The following is a 15,830-nucleotide window of genomic DNA, read 5'->3' as shown; positions in this document are numbered from 1 at the left end:
GGATTCTTTACTACTGAGTCACCTGTAAGGTACATGGTCGTCTCTAGGTCCATCAGCTTCATCCATTTTACTGCAAATGGCATTATGTCCTTCTTTTTTATGGATGAGTAGTATTCTATTGTATATATGTACCACATCTTCTTTATACATTCCTCTGTCAACAGCCATTTCGGTTGATTCCATGACTTGGTTATTGTGAATAGTGCTGCTATGAATATTGGGGTGCACGTATCTTTTCAAATTAAGAGTTTTCATCTTTTCTGGATATATACCCAGGAGTGGGATTGCTGGATCATATGGTAAATCTATAAATTTTTTTTAAGGAACCTTCACAGTGTCCTCTACAGTGTCTGCATAATTTGTTCTTTCTCACACAGCACTTTACTATATTGGGTTCTGATGAAGCTGACAATGTGACATTTGTTGTAAACCCAAGCTTGGACCAGTAAGTCAACTCTGCTTAGCCCATACAACTTCATAAAATCAGACTGGCTCATGCAAGGAATGGGTTCTGAGAAATTTGTTAAGGAGCTTCTTGGCTGACAGCAAGAACCGTGTGGGGGAGGAGGAATAAAAACAAGGTTTAGGTTTGTAACATTTTGGAGAGGTAGGGCCAGGGCAAAATTATGCTGAGATATCACACAAAGTGACTGATACCAAAATAAATGGAGCACTGAGCTCCTAGCAAGATTCCTGAGAAACTCTCACCTCACTTTCCTCTGCGCGACTGAATGTATGATAAAGCTCAGATTGATCCAGTGATTAAGTTCCCATCACACAGATGGTCAGTGGTAGAACTAAAACAAAAACTAAGTTTTTAAGAGTTTGGAGTTGCCCTAAATCTGTTTAAAAATAGCATCAGAAGAGGCTAAGATGTGACAACCAAACACATGTGATACTGGATAGGATCCTGTGCCAGGAAGGAAATGGAGACATTCATTGTTGGGAAGACTGGCACCATTAAATGGGGTCTGTAGATGGGTGGCAGTGCTGAAGCAAAGTTGACTTCCTGATTGGGAGGGCTGTAGGGTGGCAGTACAGGAGAGTGTCCCTGTGTTTGCAAAGTACACACTAGAGAATTTAAGGGTGATGAACATCATGTCAGAAAAAGAGGACAGGGTAACGCAACAAATGTGGCAAAACGTTAACAATCGGGAAATTTGGGTGATGGGGATGCAGTTCTTTGTATTTTTTTTTTTTAAAGATTTACTTATTTTGGGCTGCACTGGGACTTCATTGCTGCACTCGGGCTTTCGCATGTTGTGGTGTGCGGGCTTCTCATTGCAGTGGCTTCTCTCGTTGCAGAACAAGGCTCTAGGCACATGGGCTTCAGGTGTTGTGGTGCATGGGCTCAGTAATTCCGGCTCATGGGCTCAAGAGCACATCATCAGTAGTTGTGGTGCACTGGCATGTGGGATCTTCCCAGGTCAGGGATCGAACCTGTGTCTCCTGCATTAGCAGGTGTTTTCTTTATCACTGAGCTGCCATCGAAGCCCCTTTGTACTGTTCTTAAAACTTTCCTGTAAGTTTGAAACTATTTTAATATTAAAAAGTGAAAAAACAAGTCTAAAAGCAATTCTTTTATTTACAGTATAAAGGTTACAAAGGTATATATGTATTTATATATATAATACCCTTAAGGTACAAACTTCATTGTAATGTACAATGCTCTATGTTGATGTGCAACTCAAGGGAAAGTGTTGTCTATGCATTACACTTACAGAGGACACATAAAGCTTTTCATTATTAAGAACGCAAATACTGCCCTGTTTTACACCATGGGTTTTGATTTGGTAGTCTGGTAATGCCAGAAGACTTGAGACCTAAATTTTAAACAATACTTAAAAAGAAGTCTTGTTGAAATGCAGGATTCCAAAAGGAAGGAAAAAACCAGAATATCACATACTTTTAACTCCTTGTAGAAGTGTTATCTTAGCTTTCTAGGTCTTAATACTTAAAAAAATGAGAGTTGTGTGGGACAGAACACATACAGAAGGGTATAATCGGAGTTTGCACAGATCAGCCAAAACAGGCCTTCATAGGTGGTGTTTTGCCACATTAGTTTCTAAAAGACCTTGGGTCTGGTACCACAAAGGAAACAGATTCTTTGGGTACCCAAGTCTTATCACACTGAACCCATCAGTTTTACAGTGTTACCCAGACTTTAAAACATAACACTGGAGTCCAAACTAGAGAAAAACAATCGGAAATTGGTTCTTATGATAGAGAAGATTTGGTTTAAAGTATGAAGAGTGTCATCAAGATTGATGACTGTGCCAAACCCCAAACTTGTAGTTTAAATCATTTCTTTTCCTCTAAATTCTATTAACTCACAAAATAAGAGGTGAGAAAATGTAACTGACACCCACCTGAACAGGACTGAGATAGATGGAAAGAACTTCTTCCAACCTAGGCAGAACAGACATTCACACAATACATGCTGGTTCCAACAGAATCATTAGCACCTGATTGTCAAAGGGGGTGGTACAAAGTGAAGACCAAGACATTATAGGGATGACCTAAATTCTGTGCACAACTACAGGACACTGAAAAGCGTGGAGAAGGAGCCCAGGAGACTGTGTTCCCTATGCTGTTCTAGTCACTAACATTTCAGCACCTTTCTGGGCATGACAAAGGCTGTGGCCGAAAGCCTGCCTCTAGTGATGGATGGGAAGCAGCCTGGATAGAAAGGGACTGACATTGAAGGAAAAAATGGAAAAACTCATGCAACCTCCCTTATTCTTGTAAGGTGCCCTTTTTACTGAGTTTGAATGCCCCAAAGTTCTAGATTAAGTGAAATTTTGCTAAGTTTTAAATATCTTCATTATTTTGATTTCTCAGATGAAGCAACAGCCTATCTACCACATGTAAGGAGTTTGAGCAAATGAGATGTTTAAAGGCTGTAAGTGTGGAAATGATTGGATCAGCAGAATCTACAAAGGGGAGTAGATAAAATATACATTGATCTCTTCTGTTGATAGGTAAGTATTTCTTTAACAAAGACTTTCTCATTGATCCACTTAGGGCAATAGAGCTTACTTTTAGTTGTGATTTGCCTTACTAAGAATATTCCACATTATTCTCCTTCCCAAACTTAAGTCTGATTTTGCATTAAGAAAAAAAAAAAAAGATGCATGATGAAAAGACCAACCTTCTTAAATGTGCTTGGAGTTCTTTCATGCTGGCGTGGACCGATGACTGAGCATCCTTTTAAACACTTTCCAGTTTGCCAGGTGAGCAGAACTGGAGGTTTACTTTGGTAAAAATGTGAGGTGGTTAATGACTTAACCTCTGACTGATAAATAGATGGCATGGTATGACTGAGAAATAATGCATGAGGTGTTGCTTGAGGGCAGGAATTTTCATTTGGACCCTTCAGAGTGCCTGTGAAGAACTGCACATGAATAAATGCTTATTAGATGAAAGAATCCATGAATTAATATATAATTAACTAGATTTGTCATTTCAAAAATTTCTCTAGGGCCCCAAAGAACCTTTTGTCTATCCATTAGGGACTTCTGTCACCTTGGAAGAGGTGATAATCAGACTCCAAGGGTCTATATGGGACTAGGATAAAGACGGACTCAAAACATTTTGCATTTGTGTCAATGGCATGGAGGTAAGATTATTATTAAACTGAGCAAAGTACTTCCAGGACTCAGAAGTTAGAAATATGCCAGAATACCTAATTTTACAATAAAATGAAGTATCATTTCTCTGTTACATCTTTTTAGTTTCAAGCAATCTATTTTGTGGCAATTCAAAGATTACAGGTCATATGATAGACTTTTGTTGAATACAATCAAATGTTCATTGGAGAGCAAGCAATATATGGCATATTTGTGCATTACATCAAGGGTAGATTTACTTTTAAAACCAGAATAAGCTTTGGTTCAGTCAGCTAAAGTGGAAAGTAAGAACAGAGGTGACAAGAAATTCAGCTCAAGTTGATAAAAGAAGAAATCCTGTTAAGATATTTTTTAAAGTTAATACATAGCAACCATTCTTCCAGTTGGCAGTTTAGCTAGTGTTGAAGAGACAGATGTGTTCTATGTGTCTATTAATTGTACCTTAACTGGAAATTACTGATCTGCTAGAAGTATGTTTGTGTGTGTGTGTGCTTTAGGGAAAGGGTTTCAAATCAACCACCTATGTAGTCTATTACTAGTGTAAAATAAATTTCACTTAATATCATTTACCATAGAAGTAGCTATATTGCTCAAAAACACATAATCCTGATATACAGCATAATTATTTTAGAATTGTCTGTCATCACACATTTAATGAGTGTCTCCATGCCCAGCACAGTGAAACATACAGCTTAAAAAGGTGGGCAGGGGTGGGAGGACTGCTGCTGTCAGTTTTTAAAGACAGTATGTATAACAAAATAATTCTAGATCACCAAGCAATTAAAGTAGGGACATAGAATGGTAGAAAATGGCAGATTCCTCTACTTTGATCTAATGGAGGGAAAAAAAGCCATGATAAGAATTCATATTTAAATGAAAGGTATTTCCAACAGGATGTAGTACCACTTGGCATGTAATATATCTGATAGACATCAGTAAAACAAATGAATATGACTATAATCAAATACAACTTAAAGTTTAAGCAGAATCCCAAATCAGTCTCTCTTCCATACACAGATATGCAGATCTCAGTATGCTTTGAGACAAAAGAGATCTAGCTTTTTACTTCTTCATTGGATATTGGGGGGAAAAAAATGACCTTTGGCTTTCTAACCAGCCATTTCATTCACGGCATCAATAGTGGATGGCAGTGACATGGAAATGTATGCTGGATATTTGGATGGTTTAAATATTATGTACAATCAATAGCTTATAACCAGTGAAAATAATAACATAATTCAGCGTGTCTAAGATATAAGAAGAAAAAAAAAAAGCAGAGAAAGTGCTTAAGTCTACAGGTCTTCCCTGAAAACTTCAAAAATGTTTATAACTTTTTAAGTAGGTAGGGCTTTTAATAGATTTTGCATAGCAGCTTACAATTTGAATTTAAAAATATGGATATAAATTAAACAAGAAGACTGGAGGTTCTCTCAAAATTAAAAACAATCCATTATAACTTTTTCTCAAAAGTGAACACACTTTTGTCCCTCAAAACCATTTACAGTGAAATGTAGTCTTGTCCAGATTCCACACAGCTTAAATTTTTTTTAAAGAGTAAATTTTGGTTTATTAGCTAAGTGCATGTAATCAGCTGAAAAAAGCTTTGTTACCATTCTGTTAGGATGATAAATTAAGAGAATAATCAGTAACAACTTTAATTATTTGTTGGTCAGAGAGATTTTTCCACTTATAAAAATATAGGAAATAAACACTTTGATCTCGCCTGCATGCAATAATTTTCAATAACTTTGAGTACAGATGACAGGAACAGGCACTATCAGACTTCGCCTAGCCTAAAAGGTGCTAAAACATGGCTTTAAAATAGGCAAATGACCTTCAAAGTAATATTTTTTATTCCTGGACATGTCCCAATATTTAATCTGAAACTTTTCTAGGTAGGTGAGTTTACAGTTATGACTACCTAATAAATACTGTATAAACATACATTAAGGTATTTCTTCATATAAAAAATTAGATACTAATTTCCAGGTAAGGTTTGCTTGAAGACTTGAGGAAAGGACTCACATTTTCCAGAAAAAGTATAATTGAGCCTTTTCTTCCTTTCCTTTTTTTTTATTTTTGGAGACGGAGGGGAGAAGTTTTAGAGAATGAGGAGGAGGAACGCTCACACCCCAGCTGGCTGCTTGTAGGCATCTGTGTGGAATGTGGAGAAGACGTCTACACCCTCAGGTGGGTCCTGAGGACACAGGACGGGTCCATCAGGATGAGGGATGCTACTCTGCGGCTCCCTTCCACTTGACACAGGGAAGCCCACCACATCCTCAACAGTCTTCCTAGTTCAAAATGAAAGAGAAATGAAAAGTCAGCTGTTCTAGAAAAGAGGTAAAATATCAAAACTGCCCATCTGCAGTTACTATTTGAAGATAATTTGCCACATTTTGGCATCTTGATACAAAATACCTATTTACCAAGGCTGTCTCATTCATAAAAAGCACTTCATTTGTGGTATGAGAGTCCCACAAACATACTTACTTGAAGAACAACCTAGTTACCCATGATTGGAAAGCTGCTGACATTTGTTAAACAAGCAGCTGAAGGGCTCTTGCTCTTGGGGGTGCTTGTGGTCAAAGGAAACCCCCCATACACTTTCATTTCGCATCAAGACTCAAAAGATGTTAAGAAACCCTAGGGATCTTGGTGCTATGACAGTTAAACCTTGAGCAAAATGAGCCAAAATGCACACAATGCCTTACCTCTCCTGCCCACATTTAAATCACACCTCTTTAATAGATCTTTTTCATATAAGGAATGAGCAGTGTGGCTCAGAAGTTGCCCCAGAAAAAATTCTCAGTGTCTTATTAGCCTTTCATACTAACACAGAAAACCTCACCAAATGACTTTGCTGCGAAGTCTATGACTGTATTGTTCAACTTCTCAGATTAATAATACTCTCACTGCAAAAAGCATCTAAGCTCACTTATCTGAGGGTATCGTGTGTTGACATTCTGCTTCTGGAAATCTTAGCTGGATCTTCAAGATATTTTCCTTCTTCTCTGACTTGCAACATATCCCAGATGGAACCAAACTTAGATTTATGAAATTTCAAAACATAAGAAAAGCTCTTAAAAGTTATACTCTAGCCTCGATTTTAATTTCCAGTTTTAAGTAGAACATTTTGGGGACTGGAGTTGGGAGAAGAACTGACTTATGGGGCGGGGGAAGACAATGAGTTTACAAAGTCTAATTTGAACCGTCTCTGCTCATTGGTCTGCTCTATGTCCTCCTGTCTATAGGTTTGTCTGCGCTCAAACCAAATAGCTCTTTGCAAATAGTACATCTGTGGGTGTTTTTTTTTTTTTTCTTTCTTATCTTTGGATTGCTATCCTCCAACACCCTCCATAGTACATACATCCTCTATGGCATTCCTAATGACTCTAGTAAATGAGAACTATTCCTAGACCCTTCCGCAGAGAGCACAGAGGACAGCCAAGTCAATGTTATCTTTTCTTTTGGATCTGGGGACTGTACTAACCTTGACATTTTATATAGCTATTATACTGTTGTAAATGGTTTCAGATATATACCTCCTTCATAATTAGGAAAAAGAAGCTGAATGCAGTTCTCCAGTACCGCAGAACCAGCACTTTCGCTGCTGCTGTGGTCTTCTGATGACACATCTGGTGATGCTGAGCGAAGCCCAGGTAGCTGTTCCATGATCTCGTTGCCCTGCCCACTGCAGGAGGTGTCACTGAGCCAGCACTGAGTGAGCAGTGCTGACGGATGCCACTCTGCTGCCCCGGAGGGAGAGGGCCTGGGCTTGGATCCCGCCTGGGCTCACACAGCCCAAAGCGACGCGACACGATGTTTGTGCGGAAGGTGTGCTGGCTTCACTGATGTGTACTCTTTAAAACAAGCTGGCTCTGCAGGATTTATCTTGCTTCAAAAGATCTACCAGTTGGAAAAGATACCACACTAAGGAAACCCACCTCAAAGACTGTTCCTCAAAATTAGAATAGATGACTTCCCTGGAATGGCAGTGATATCCAGTTATTCAAACAGTGACTAATAAAGCTCCATTAACCCTCACCAAAGGCACATTTGGTCAGCAATAAAAAATGGCTTCAGCTAAAATGAGGATTTTCTTTTAAAAGAAATCTTATCCCCTGGCTCCTACCAAAGAGAAAAATCAGAAAATCCTAAAACAAGCAAAACTTTGCTTTCAGAGCAGTGGTTACCAACTTGCTCTTCAAGTTGGTCACTACTAGAAAGGGAGTGGAAAGCAAGGCAAATCAAATCTCCTAAGTTCTAAGTCCTAAAGTGAGCACTTAGGTTTGACAAAGCCAGTGATGTGGCGGGATGTGATGGTCAGGGTGGGATACAGGGAGAGCCAGGACATGTGAAGAACCCTTTGGTGATACAATTCAAGGACTTCTGAGGGTAGGAGGAGTAAATAAGGACAGTAAATTCCAACCAAATGTCTAACCTACACAGAGTGACCAAGAAGCCCAGGCTGCTGCAAACTAGCACCTGTGAAGGGATGGTTGTTCTAAGTAAGTGGTCAAGGTTAAGCCTGAAACAAATTCTACTGGAAGGAGGAGGAGAAGAAAACTTAGATGTTTGATTACGCCCAAAATGAAAAAGAATGAGCCACCCTTCTTAGCAAGGGAAATAAACCTAATTACTTAGAAACCACATTAGGAGACTAGACAATAAATTAACAGATTCATTTTGGAGCTTATTAGAGTCCTAGAATTTCTGGCCAAGGTAGCTTGTAAAAGGCAAGCTCTTCTTTAAACATGGTTACATTTCAGCAGTGATTTGCATGTCCTTGTCAAGGCACTGTGCTGGAGGAGAGAGCAAAGAGCTTTCTTTTTGTGCTTTTTTTTTTTTTTTTTTTTGAGGTGTAAATACTTCTTATGACATTCAAGGCTCTTTAACTGATTTTTTTTTTTTTTTTTTTTGCTGCTCATACAAGCAGTCCCATGCGAGTGACTTTGGCCGACAAGAATGTGTGCAACACAAATACAATCGGCTTCGGACAGGAGTGCAGGTCCATGGTCTGTGGAGAAAGGACATTAATTATCACTACTATATAGAGATGCTTTAATACACAAACGTGCAAAGTAAACAAATTTGAACATGATATTCTACTTTTAAAAAAAAGATTTATTCATTAATTTTTTGCCTGTGCTGGGTCTTTGCTTCTTTGAGAAGGAAAACTTTCTCTGGTTGTGGCGAGTGGGGGCTACCCATCCTTGTGGTGCTTGGGCTTCTCATTTCGGTGGCTTCTCTTATTGCAGAGCATGGGCGAAAGAGAGCTCGGGCTTCAGCAGTCATAGCTCACAGGCTCTAGAGTGCTGACTCAGTAATTGTGGCACACAGGCTTAGTTGGTCCCTGGCATGTGGGATCTTCCTGGACCAGAAATTGAACCTGTGTCCCTTGCATTGCAAGGTGGATTCTTAACCACTGGATCACCAGGGAAACTACTTTTTAAAAAGAACTTGGGTAAAGGATGTGCCAGATTTATGGCCACACTTGGGCAATTAGAGCTGCAAATGGAAATATACTCAGAAGTAAGGCTATTCCATGGCATAATTAAACACTAGCGTGAGAGTTCACATCCACAATTAGGACACTATTAGGGGTGTACTAGATTCCACCATGCCAGGTAGGAAGAACTTAAAAGTAGAAGAGGTAAAGAAAAGAGGAATATCCTATATGGAAACCAGTAACTGTAAGTATATTTCCCACAGGGAATCAGTGAATGCAGCTGAAGTGTGATCATCTATTAAGATTTTTGACACCCCTTATCAGTTTGTGGTGGGAATAGCAAATCTTGAAGCTAGTTGGGAGGGCTAGCTATACCTTCCTAAGCTCAGGCCTCTAATTTGGACAGCTGACATCCGATGAATAGGCTTCAACAGGCTTTTGAAGTCCATGGCTATCCATAGTTTCCTAAAGGTTCATCATTTAAAAGATTACTAGTCACAGTTTTCTCATTTGGAGTTTGAACTATATTATTCCTAAGATCTCTGTTAGTTCTAAAACTTCAAGATTCTGTTTTCCAAATTTATACCTGTTGTGACTATATCAATAGACATAAGATTTCACATATAAGACAAAACTTGAACTACTGGCTCAATACCATAAGACATAGAGGCATGACTTTTTGAGTCCTTTATCATAATTTCTGGTTTCTGAAGTACCCTTGACACACTTCTCTTGTTCTCCAAGGGGACTCAAGAATTCCTGTGCGTATTTCCTTTAAAGGACAAGGAAGTCAAAACAGATGATGGGAGTATGGACATATATTTGCATTTTTTTTTCTGACCAGCAGAATTTCTATAGCAACTAAGTCACTACTACTTTTAACTCTTATCCCAACAAATTGCTGATAACAGCAATGGATAGAACTCATTTATTAAAGTGTGCCAGGTTTAGTATTTTATATCTTACATTTGACAAAAGCCTGTTTCTTATAAGGTTATCTAATTTCTCTTGCTGATATTCAAACAAAACTTTAAAAAGGCAATGATTCCCTAATGTGGGGAAAACACAAAACAAAACCCCAAAGCCAAACCCATGCATCTTTGAAACGTGAAGAAGAATTTCCTTGGCTTCAAATGGAATATTAGATGGTAAGTCCATAATTTTCTATAACAAGAGGTAAGAAATGATAAGAAAGAAAATACCTATTAGAATAAACATGTTTTTCAGAAACATGCTTACCAGTTCTCCTTCGGGACCACCAAAATCCAGATACAGATTTCTGATGCCATCATCAGCAGACATTTTCAGCCTTTCGAAGGGGTAGCGGTATAAGATGCTACTGGAGCCTCCGTTTTCCCTGGAGATAGTGAACCCGCTTTCATAGTGGATGGTGAGTCTCACCTCTTGGCCATTTAACGTGCAGCCTATTGAAGACAAGCAACAGACATCACTGATGAAGTTCCTACTTCAGTTAAGAGAGTGACAAAGGCTTCTTCTGACTTCAAACAAGGGAAAAGGGAAAAGAAGCTTTCTGAGAATATGTGATACCTAACCTATTTGGAATGTCCTGAAGTGAATTCTGTTTTGGTCACTCAAGTCAACATCTTGATTGCGATGAAGAAGAAATTACCATAACTTTACTTGACATCTGATCTGATTCAGTTCAATTCAGTGAGTATCAACTGAACACTGTGCGGACAGGAGGCTGTGTGGGGTGCTGGAGAAGTAAGAGGCATGGTCTCTGCTCTCAAGACCTCATAAGTGACAGGCGTAGATGTGAAATCCCTAATTGCTTAAGGTAAAGGGTATAGAATAGGACTAAATACCAAACTCAATAAGGCCCAAGTTGAGGAATGGTTTCCTGGAGGAATGGGACTTGAGAAAGGCCCAAAAATGTGGTCAAACCTGACAGGCAGTGAGGAGTAGGAAGAAGGTTTTGAGTGCGCAAGGAGGAACAGCCAAATGACAAAAGGCAGAGACACCTTTCAGGGGCAGTGACATGGTTGGTAGTTGGGAAGTCACACTGTCAGTCCTACCAAAGATAAAATTCGAAAAGATACGTCTGAATTGATGGGACCAAAAGAACTGATCATCAAGATTGGCAAATGTCTCCTGTCAAGACTGGTGAAGTCCCGGTTTCACCAACATTTAAGCTGTTTTATTGTTAGTACAGGGGCTACTGGTGAGAGGCCCTATGCCCCATAGGAATTAACACAGTCCTCTGAGAGCCAAGTTCATCATCACTCAAAGGGCCAGAGCCGAGAGAGGAAGAATGCTGTGAGCAGGAAGGATGGTTCCCAAACAAGCAAGTCCTCATACCCAGACCAATGTATCCTCTCACTGGACATGAAAAACATGCAGTCAAGGCAGCTGGCGTGTTCAAGAAATAAGGAAAAGGAATAACTCACAGAGGAGAGTTTTGCACAATGAACTCTGAATATTAATTACTTCAGAAAAGGAGCCAACAATGTAACAGAAGAAGGTGGTAACATGCATCTGAAGGACATGCCGGCTTATTTATGTCTGTGTATACATGTGTATGTGCACACCAAGCACACACACCCTATTAAAGGTGTAACAGACTAAGCGCCTGCACCACGCATGAGGACATGCACACACACACATTTTAAAGAAATCCTGGTTCTTTGCAGAGTGATTTACTTTCAGCCAGTTTAGTATGTCTGGAAAGCTCTAAATACAGAATAAGTGATTAATAAGTATATCAACTGACTTGAATTGTGGAAATGAAAAGTATTACCAAGGTAAAATATTGAAATAGAGCTGTGAATGAGAACAAAAAAATTCAAAATTACCAAAAAACAAGTTTCTTTTGTCCATTTAAAAATATAAGGAACCAGGTGGTCCTTATTTTCTCTCTATTCAAGCCATTTGTATTTAAACAATTGTGAGCCAAAGACTGAATAGGTTTTGCTTTCCTGTAATACGAAGTTTACAGACACCAAAGGAACAACACAAAACTAAAAAATGTTCAAAAGCCACATTGTACTCTTTGTTTTGGGAAGCATATCTCTCCAGATACTTGAAGATATGGTGACCCCATGTGCCAGTGCCAGACCCCTGGGACTCCACACAAGGACACAGGGCATCCAGCCTGTCCAACTGAAGACTTCTCCATCCCAGAAATCACATTCTGTGGCCAAGACAAAAACCAGAGTCCCAGAGTCCTTAATGTGGTGACCAATCACAACGGGTGGGAGACAGCAAGTGAGAAAGACAGTGTGGTGTGGTGACTTTGGTCAAATTCCAAGGCGGGATCTAGTCATTGGTGTCATCGCTTGAACCGTCGTTGTGGTTGTAAGGAAAATACAGAGCACGTCCTAAACAGCTAAAGAATTGTTACAACACTGAAAAAGCTGTCTGGTGTCACTGTTAGAAGATGGCCCATGGAAATGCTGCTCATGCAGTTCTAAAGCCACAGAGACCCCTCACTTTCCAAAAGCAACGGAAAGGAAGATAAATCACAAGACTTTCTGCTCTCAAACATTTTCTCTTTTTACATAAATCCTGTAAAACTAGGTTTAGGAAACAAAATTTAAGAAAACAGGAGCAAAACTAAACCAACTTCCAGGCAAGATGTTCAAAGTAATTAAAACCATATTAGAAACTGTAATTGTGTCTTAATTTTGACAACTCTGTGTTCTCGTTAAAATGAAAAGCAATCTGGAAATATCTATATATAACCATATACACAGACACACATGAACCCATCCCTTCAAATTCATACAGACAAGCCACAAGAGGGCGCTCCAACAATGGAAAGAGACCACCAGCGTGACTTCCTTTAGATGCTCATTTCAGTACTTACTGGGCACACCTCTTCCAACTTTGCAACAGAAACCCCAATTCCAGATTCTTCGCTTTTCTACAGATATAAGCTTTTCCAGATGGTCGCACTTTTAAGGGTGTCTATCCATGTTCCAAATCTTAACAAGAGGGTCAACACACCTAGTATTTAGTAAATGAGTCCTCACATTATTAAATATTTAAATAATGAAGAGTAAAACTGCCATGTTATGTTGTACAGAAACTGTTGTGAATGTGTTCAGAGTCACATAAAAAACTTACGAAAACTTTGCTACTGAAATAGAGAAACTCAGTTTCTTTCCATCATGATCACCTTCAGGTGTCTTATTTCAGAACATTTTTAAGTCTGGCACACAGGATAATGATTTTTACTTTAAAATAAAGAATGACAGTTCCATTTAATTACTGTTAGGAATGAAATGCCAGGATCTATACCTAGAGAGACTTCCTTGATCAACTCAGCAGCTGCATGGCAGCCCTGAACGAGTATTCGGGTCCAGGTGGACAGATCCCGGTGTGTCTCCACCCTGAAGAGATGCATCTCGATGCCCTGCCGAGAGCCTGTCCTGGTGGCGAATGTCAGGTCAGATCCAAGGGAGGGTGAGCGACACCCAGAGCCAGAATGAACCAGCCTAGGACCACAAACACAGCAAAGTTCAAAAGTCATTAATGTACTGTCAGAGGACAATCTCAGCAATTTATGCTGATAAAAATGCAGAAAATTATAAACGTCATCAGCATTTTTTAGGTAAGTATATCTCAAAACAAGATTATAGTCTTTGACATAGATACTATTCTGTTTTCCCATAAAAATGACTCCTGGTGTCACAAGCAGAACACTAGGTCAGATGGCCCAAGAACCCCAATTTCCCATTTGCTTTTTCATGCTCCCATGAAAGGCTGTACTGTGCTTAGTCACTTGGTCGTGTCCACCTCTTTACAATGCCACTAGGGAAGCTCTCCCAAGAGGCTAGGCATGTCAAAAAAAAAAAAGACTCAATTTTGATTAAGAAATAAGCCACAAACAGGCATATCCTCCCCCACTGTCAGTATCACCAGAATGGCAATTTTTTACCAAGGATAAATGTATACCAATACATCATAATCAGTCAAAATCCAGGTTTGGACAAATATATCAATATAAATACATATAGCCATTATTATTATATACAGAGAATTTTCATTGCTCTGAAAATCCTCAGTATACTGCCTACTTATCCTCTCTCTCCCTGGGCAACACCTGATCTTTTTATTGTCTCCTGGAGAATGTCAGATCTACAGCAGAAAATATACTGTTCTATCATAACAGCTAATATGGCAATTCTCAAATATCTTTTTTTTTTTTTTTTTGCCACACAATGCAGAACTTCCTTGACCAGGGATTGAACCCATGTACCCTGCAGTGGAAGCATGGAGTCTTAACCACTAGACCACTGGGGAAGTCCTCAAATACTTTTATATAAAAGCCCTATCAAAAAGGCTCAGAAGTCCAGCTGAAGAGGCTACTATAGGCCAAAGATAGACCATGATTTTTTCTTTTTTTTTTAAACTGACTGGTTCCTCAAAAAGTTAAACAGAGGTACCATATGATCCAACTATTCCACTCCTAGGTACATACCCAAGAGAAATAAAAACATATATTAGAATAAAAATTTGTTCACAAATGTACATATCAGCATTATTCTTAATAGCCTAAAAGTGGAAATAGCTCAAATATCCATCACTTGATGAGTAGATAAAATGTGGTATGTACATACAATGGAATATTATTCAGTCATAAAAAAGAAACTTTGGAACTACTTGGCTACAGCTCTTGACTCTCATTCACTTAAAATATGACACTACTCTACTACAAAAAAAAACAAAAAAAAACAAAAAAAAAATGATGTGACATCTTTTTACTTGAAAAAGTGAGTTCTAGGAATTCCCTGGCAGTCCAATGGGTAGGATTCAGCACTTTCACTGCTGTGGCCTGGGTTCAAATCCTGGCCAGGGAACTAAGATCCCATAGGCTGTGCAGCATGGCCCAAAAAAATCATCCTGGGGAGAAGAGTCAAATCAAGAATGAGACAGCAATGAAACAAAACAGAGAAGAGAAAAAAACATGAGAAACATAAGCAAGAAAGAACCTTAGTTTCTACAATGTGTCCTACATATTCTGCCCTATGAGATGCTCCTAAGAATAGGGTTTCGAGGTCAAAGATAAGAAATGTGACATTCATGAACTAAAAAATATTTTCAGATAAAAGGGAAAGAGCAGAACATTGTCTAAGAAAGTATGACTGTTAAAGCATTTTAAAAATCCCTTCAACTAATAGTGAAAAGCTTCCTACAAAGAAAATCTTAATCCCAGATGGCTTTGCTGATGAATTCTATCAAAAATTTAAGAATCAGTACCAATTCTTTATAAAGTCTTCCAAAAAACAGAAGAGGAGGGAATACCTCCCAACTCTTTCTATGAGGCCAGTAACACCCTAATACCCAGACCAAAGACATCTCAAGAAAAGAAAAACCACAGACCAAGATAATTCATAAATAAAAGACACAAAAGTTCTCATCAAATTATTAGCAAATTGAATCTAGCAAAACCAAATAAGATTTATCTCAGAAGTACAAGGTTGGTTTAATATTCAAAATCAATATGGTAATTTATTTATAAATTGATTCAATTTAAAAATTGTTTTAAAATTGATTTATAAACTGATAAGTAAAACCATATAAATAGAATAAAGGACAGAACCTACAAGATCACTGTAATAGACTTGGAAAAAACATTTTAACAAATCCAAAATCATTTAATTAAATCCAAAATTGAAAACACTCAACAAATGTGGAATAGAAGGGAACTTCATCACTCAGATGAAGTGTACCTATAAAAAAACCCATAGCTAACTTTGGGTTGTTTAGGGCTGAGGGAGAGGAAA

General features: G+C 38.6%; 1 protein-coding gene and 1 non-coding gene across 2 annotated transcripts in view; one reads left to right on the top strand and one right to left on the bottom strand.

Moving 5' to 3' along the window:
• Positions 1 to 1,567: 1,567 nt before the first annotated feature.
• SNTB2 (syntrophin beta 2) overlaps positions 1,568 to 15,830 on the bottom strand; it is a 72,317-nt gene continuing 58,054 nt past the window's right edge. The window contains exons 5-7 of the mRNA XM_025268944.3: positions 13,342 to 13,538; positions 10,321 to 10,505; positions 1,568 to 8,649 (exon numbers count right to left, since the gene is read on the bottom strand). Coding sequence (XP_025124729.1) covers positions 8,557 to 8,649; positions 10,321 to 10,505; positions 13,342 to 13,538 — 475 coding nt within the window. The 3' untranslated portion in view covers positions 1,568 to 8,556. The remainder of the gene's footprint in view (positions 8,650 to 10,320; positions 10,506 to 13,341; positions 13,539 to 15,830) is intronic.
• On the top strand, positions 14,832 to 14,903 carry TRNAE-UUC. The gene has a single exon. It is a non-coding gene; the product is annotated as a tRNA-Glu (tRNA).

This window comes from Bubalus bubalis, chromosome 18, assembly GCF_019923935.1.
Source record: "Bubalus bubalis isolate 160015118507 breed Murrah chromosome 18, NDDB_SH_1, whole genome shotgun sequence".
Lineage (NCBI taxonomy): Eukaryota > Metazoa > Chordata > Mammalia > Artiodactyla > Bovidae > Bubalus > Bubalus bubalis.
This window is presented reverse-complemented; position numbering and strand designations above follow the sequence as displayed.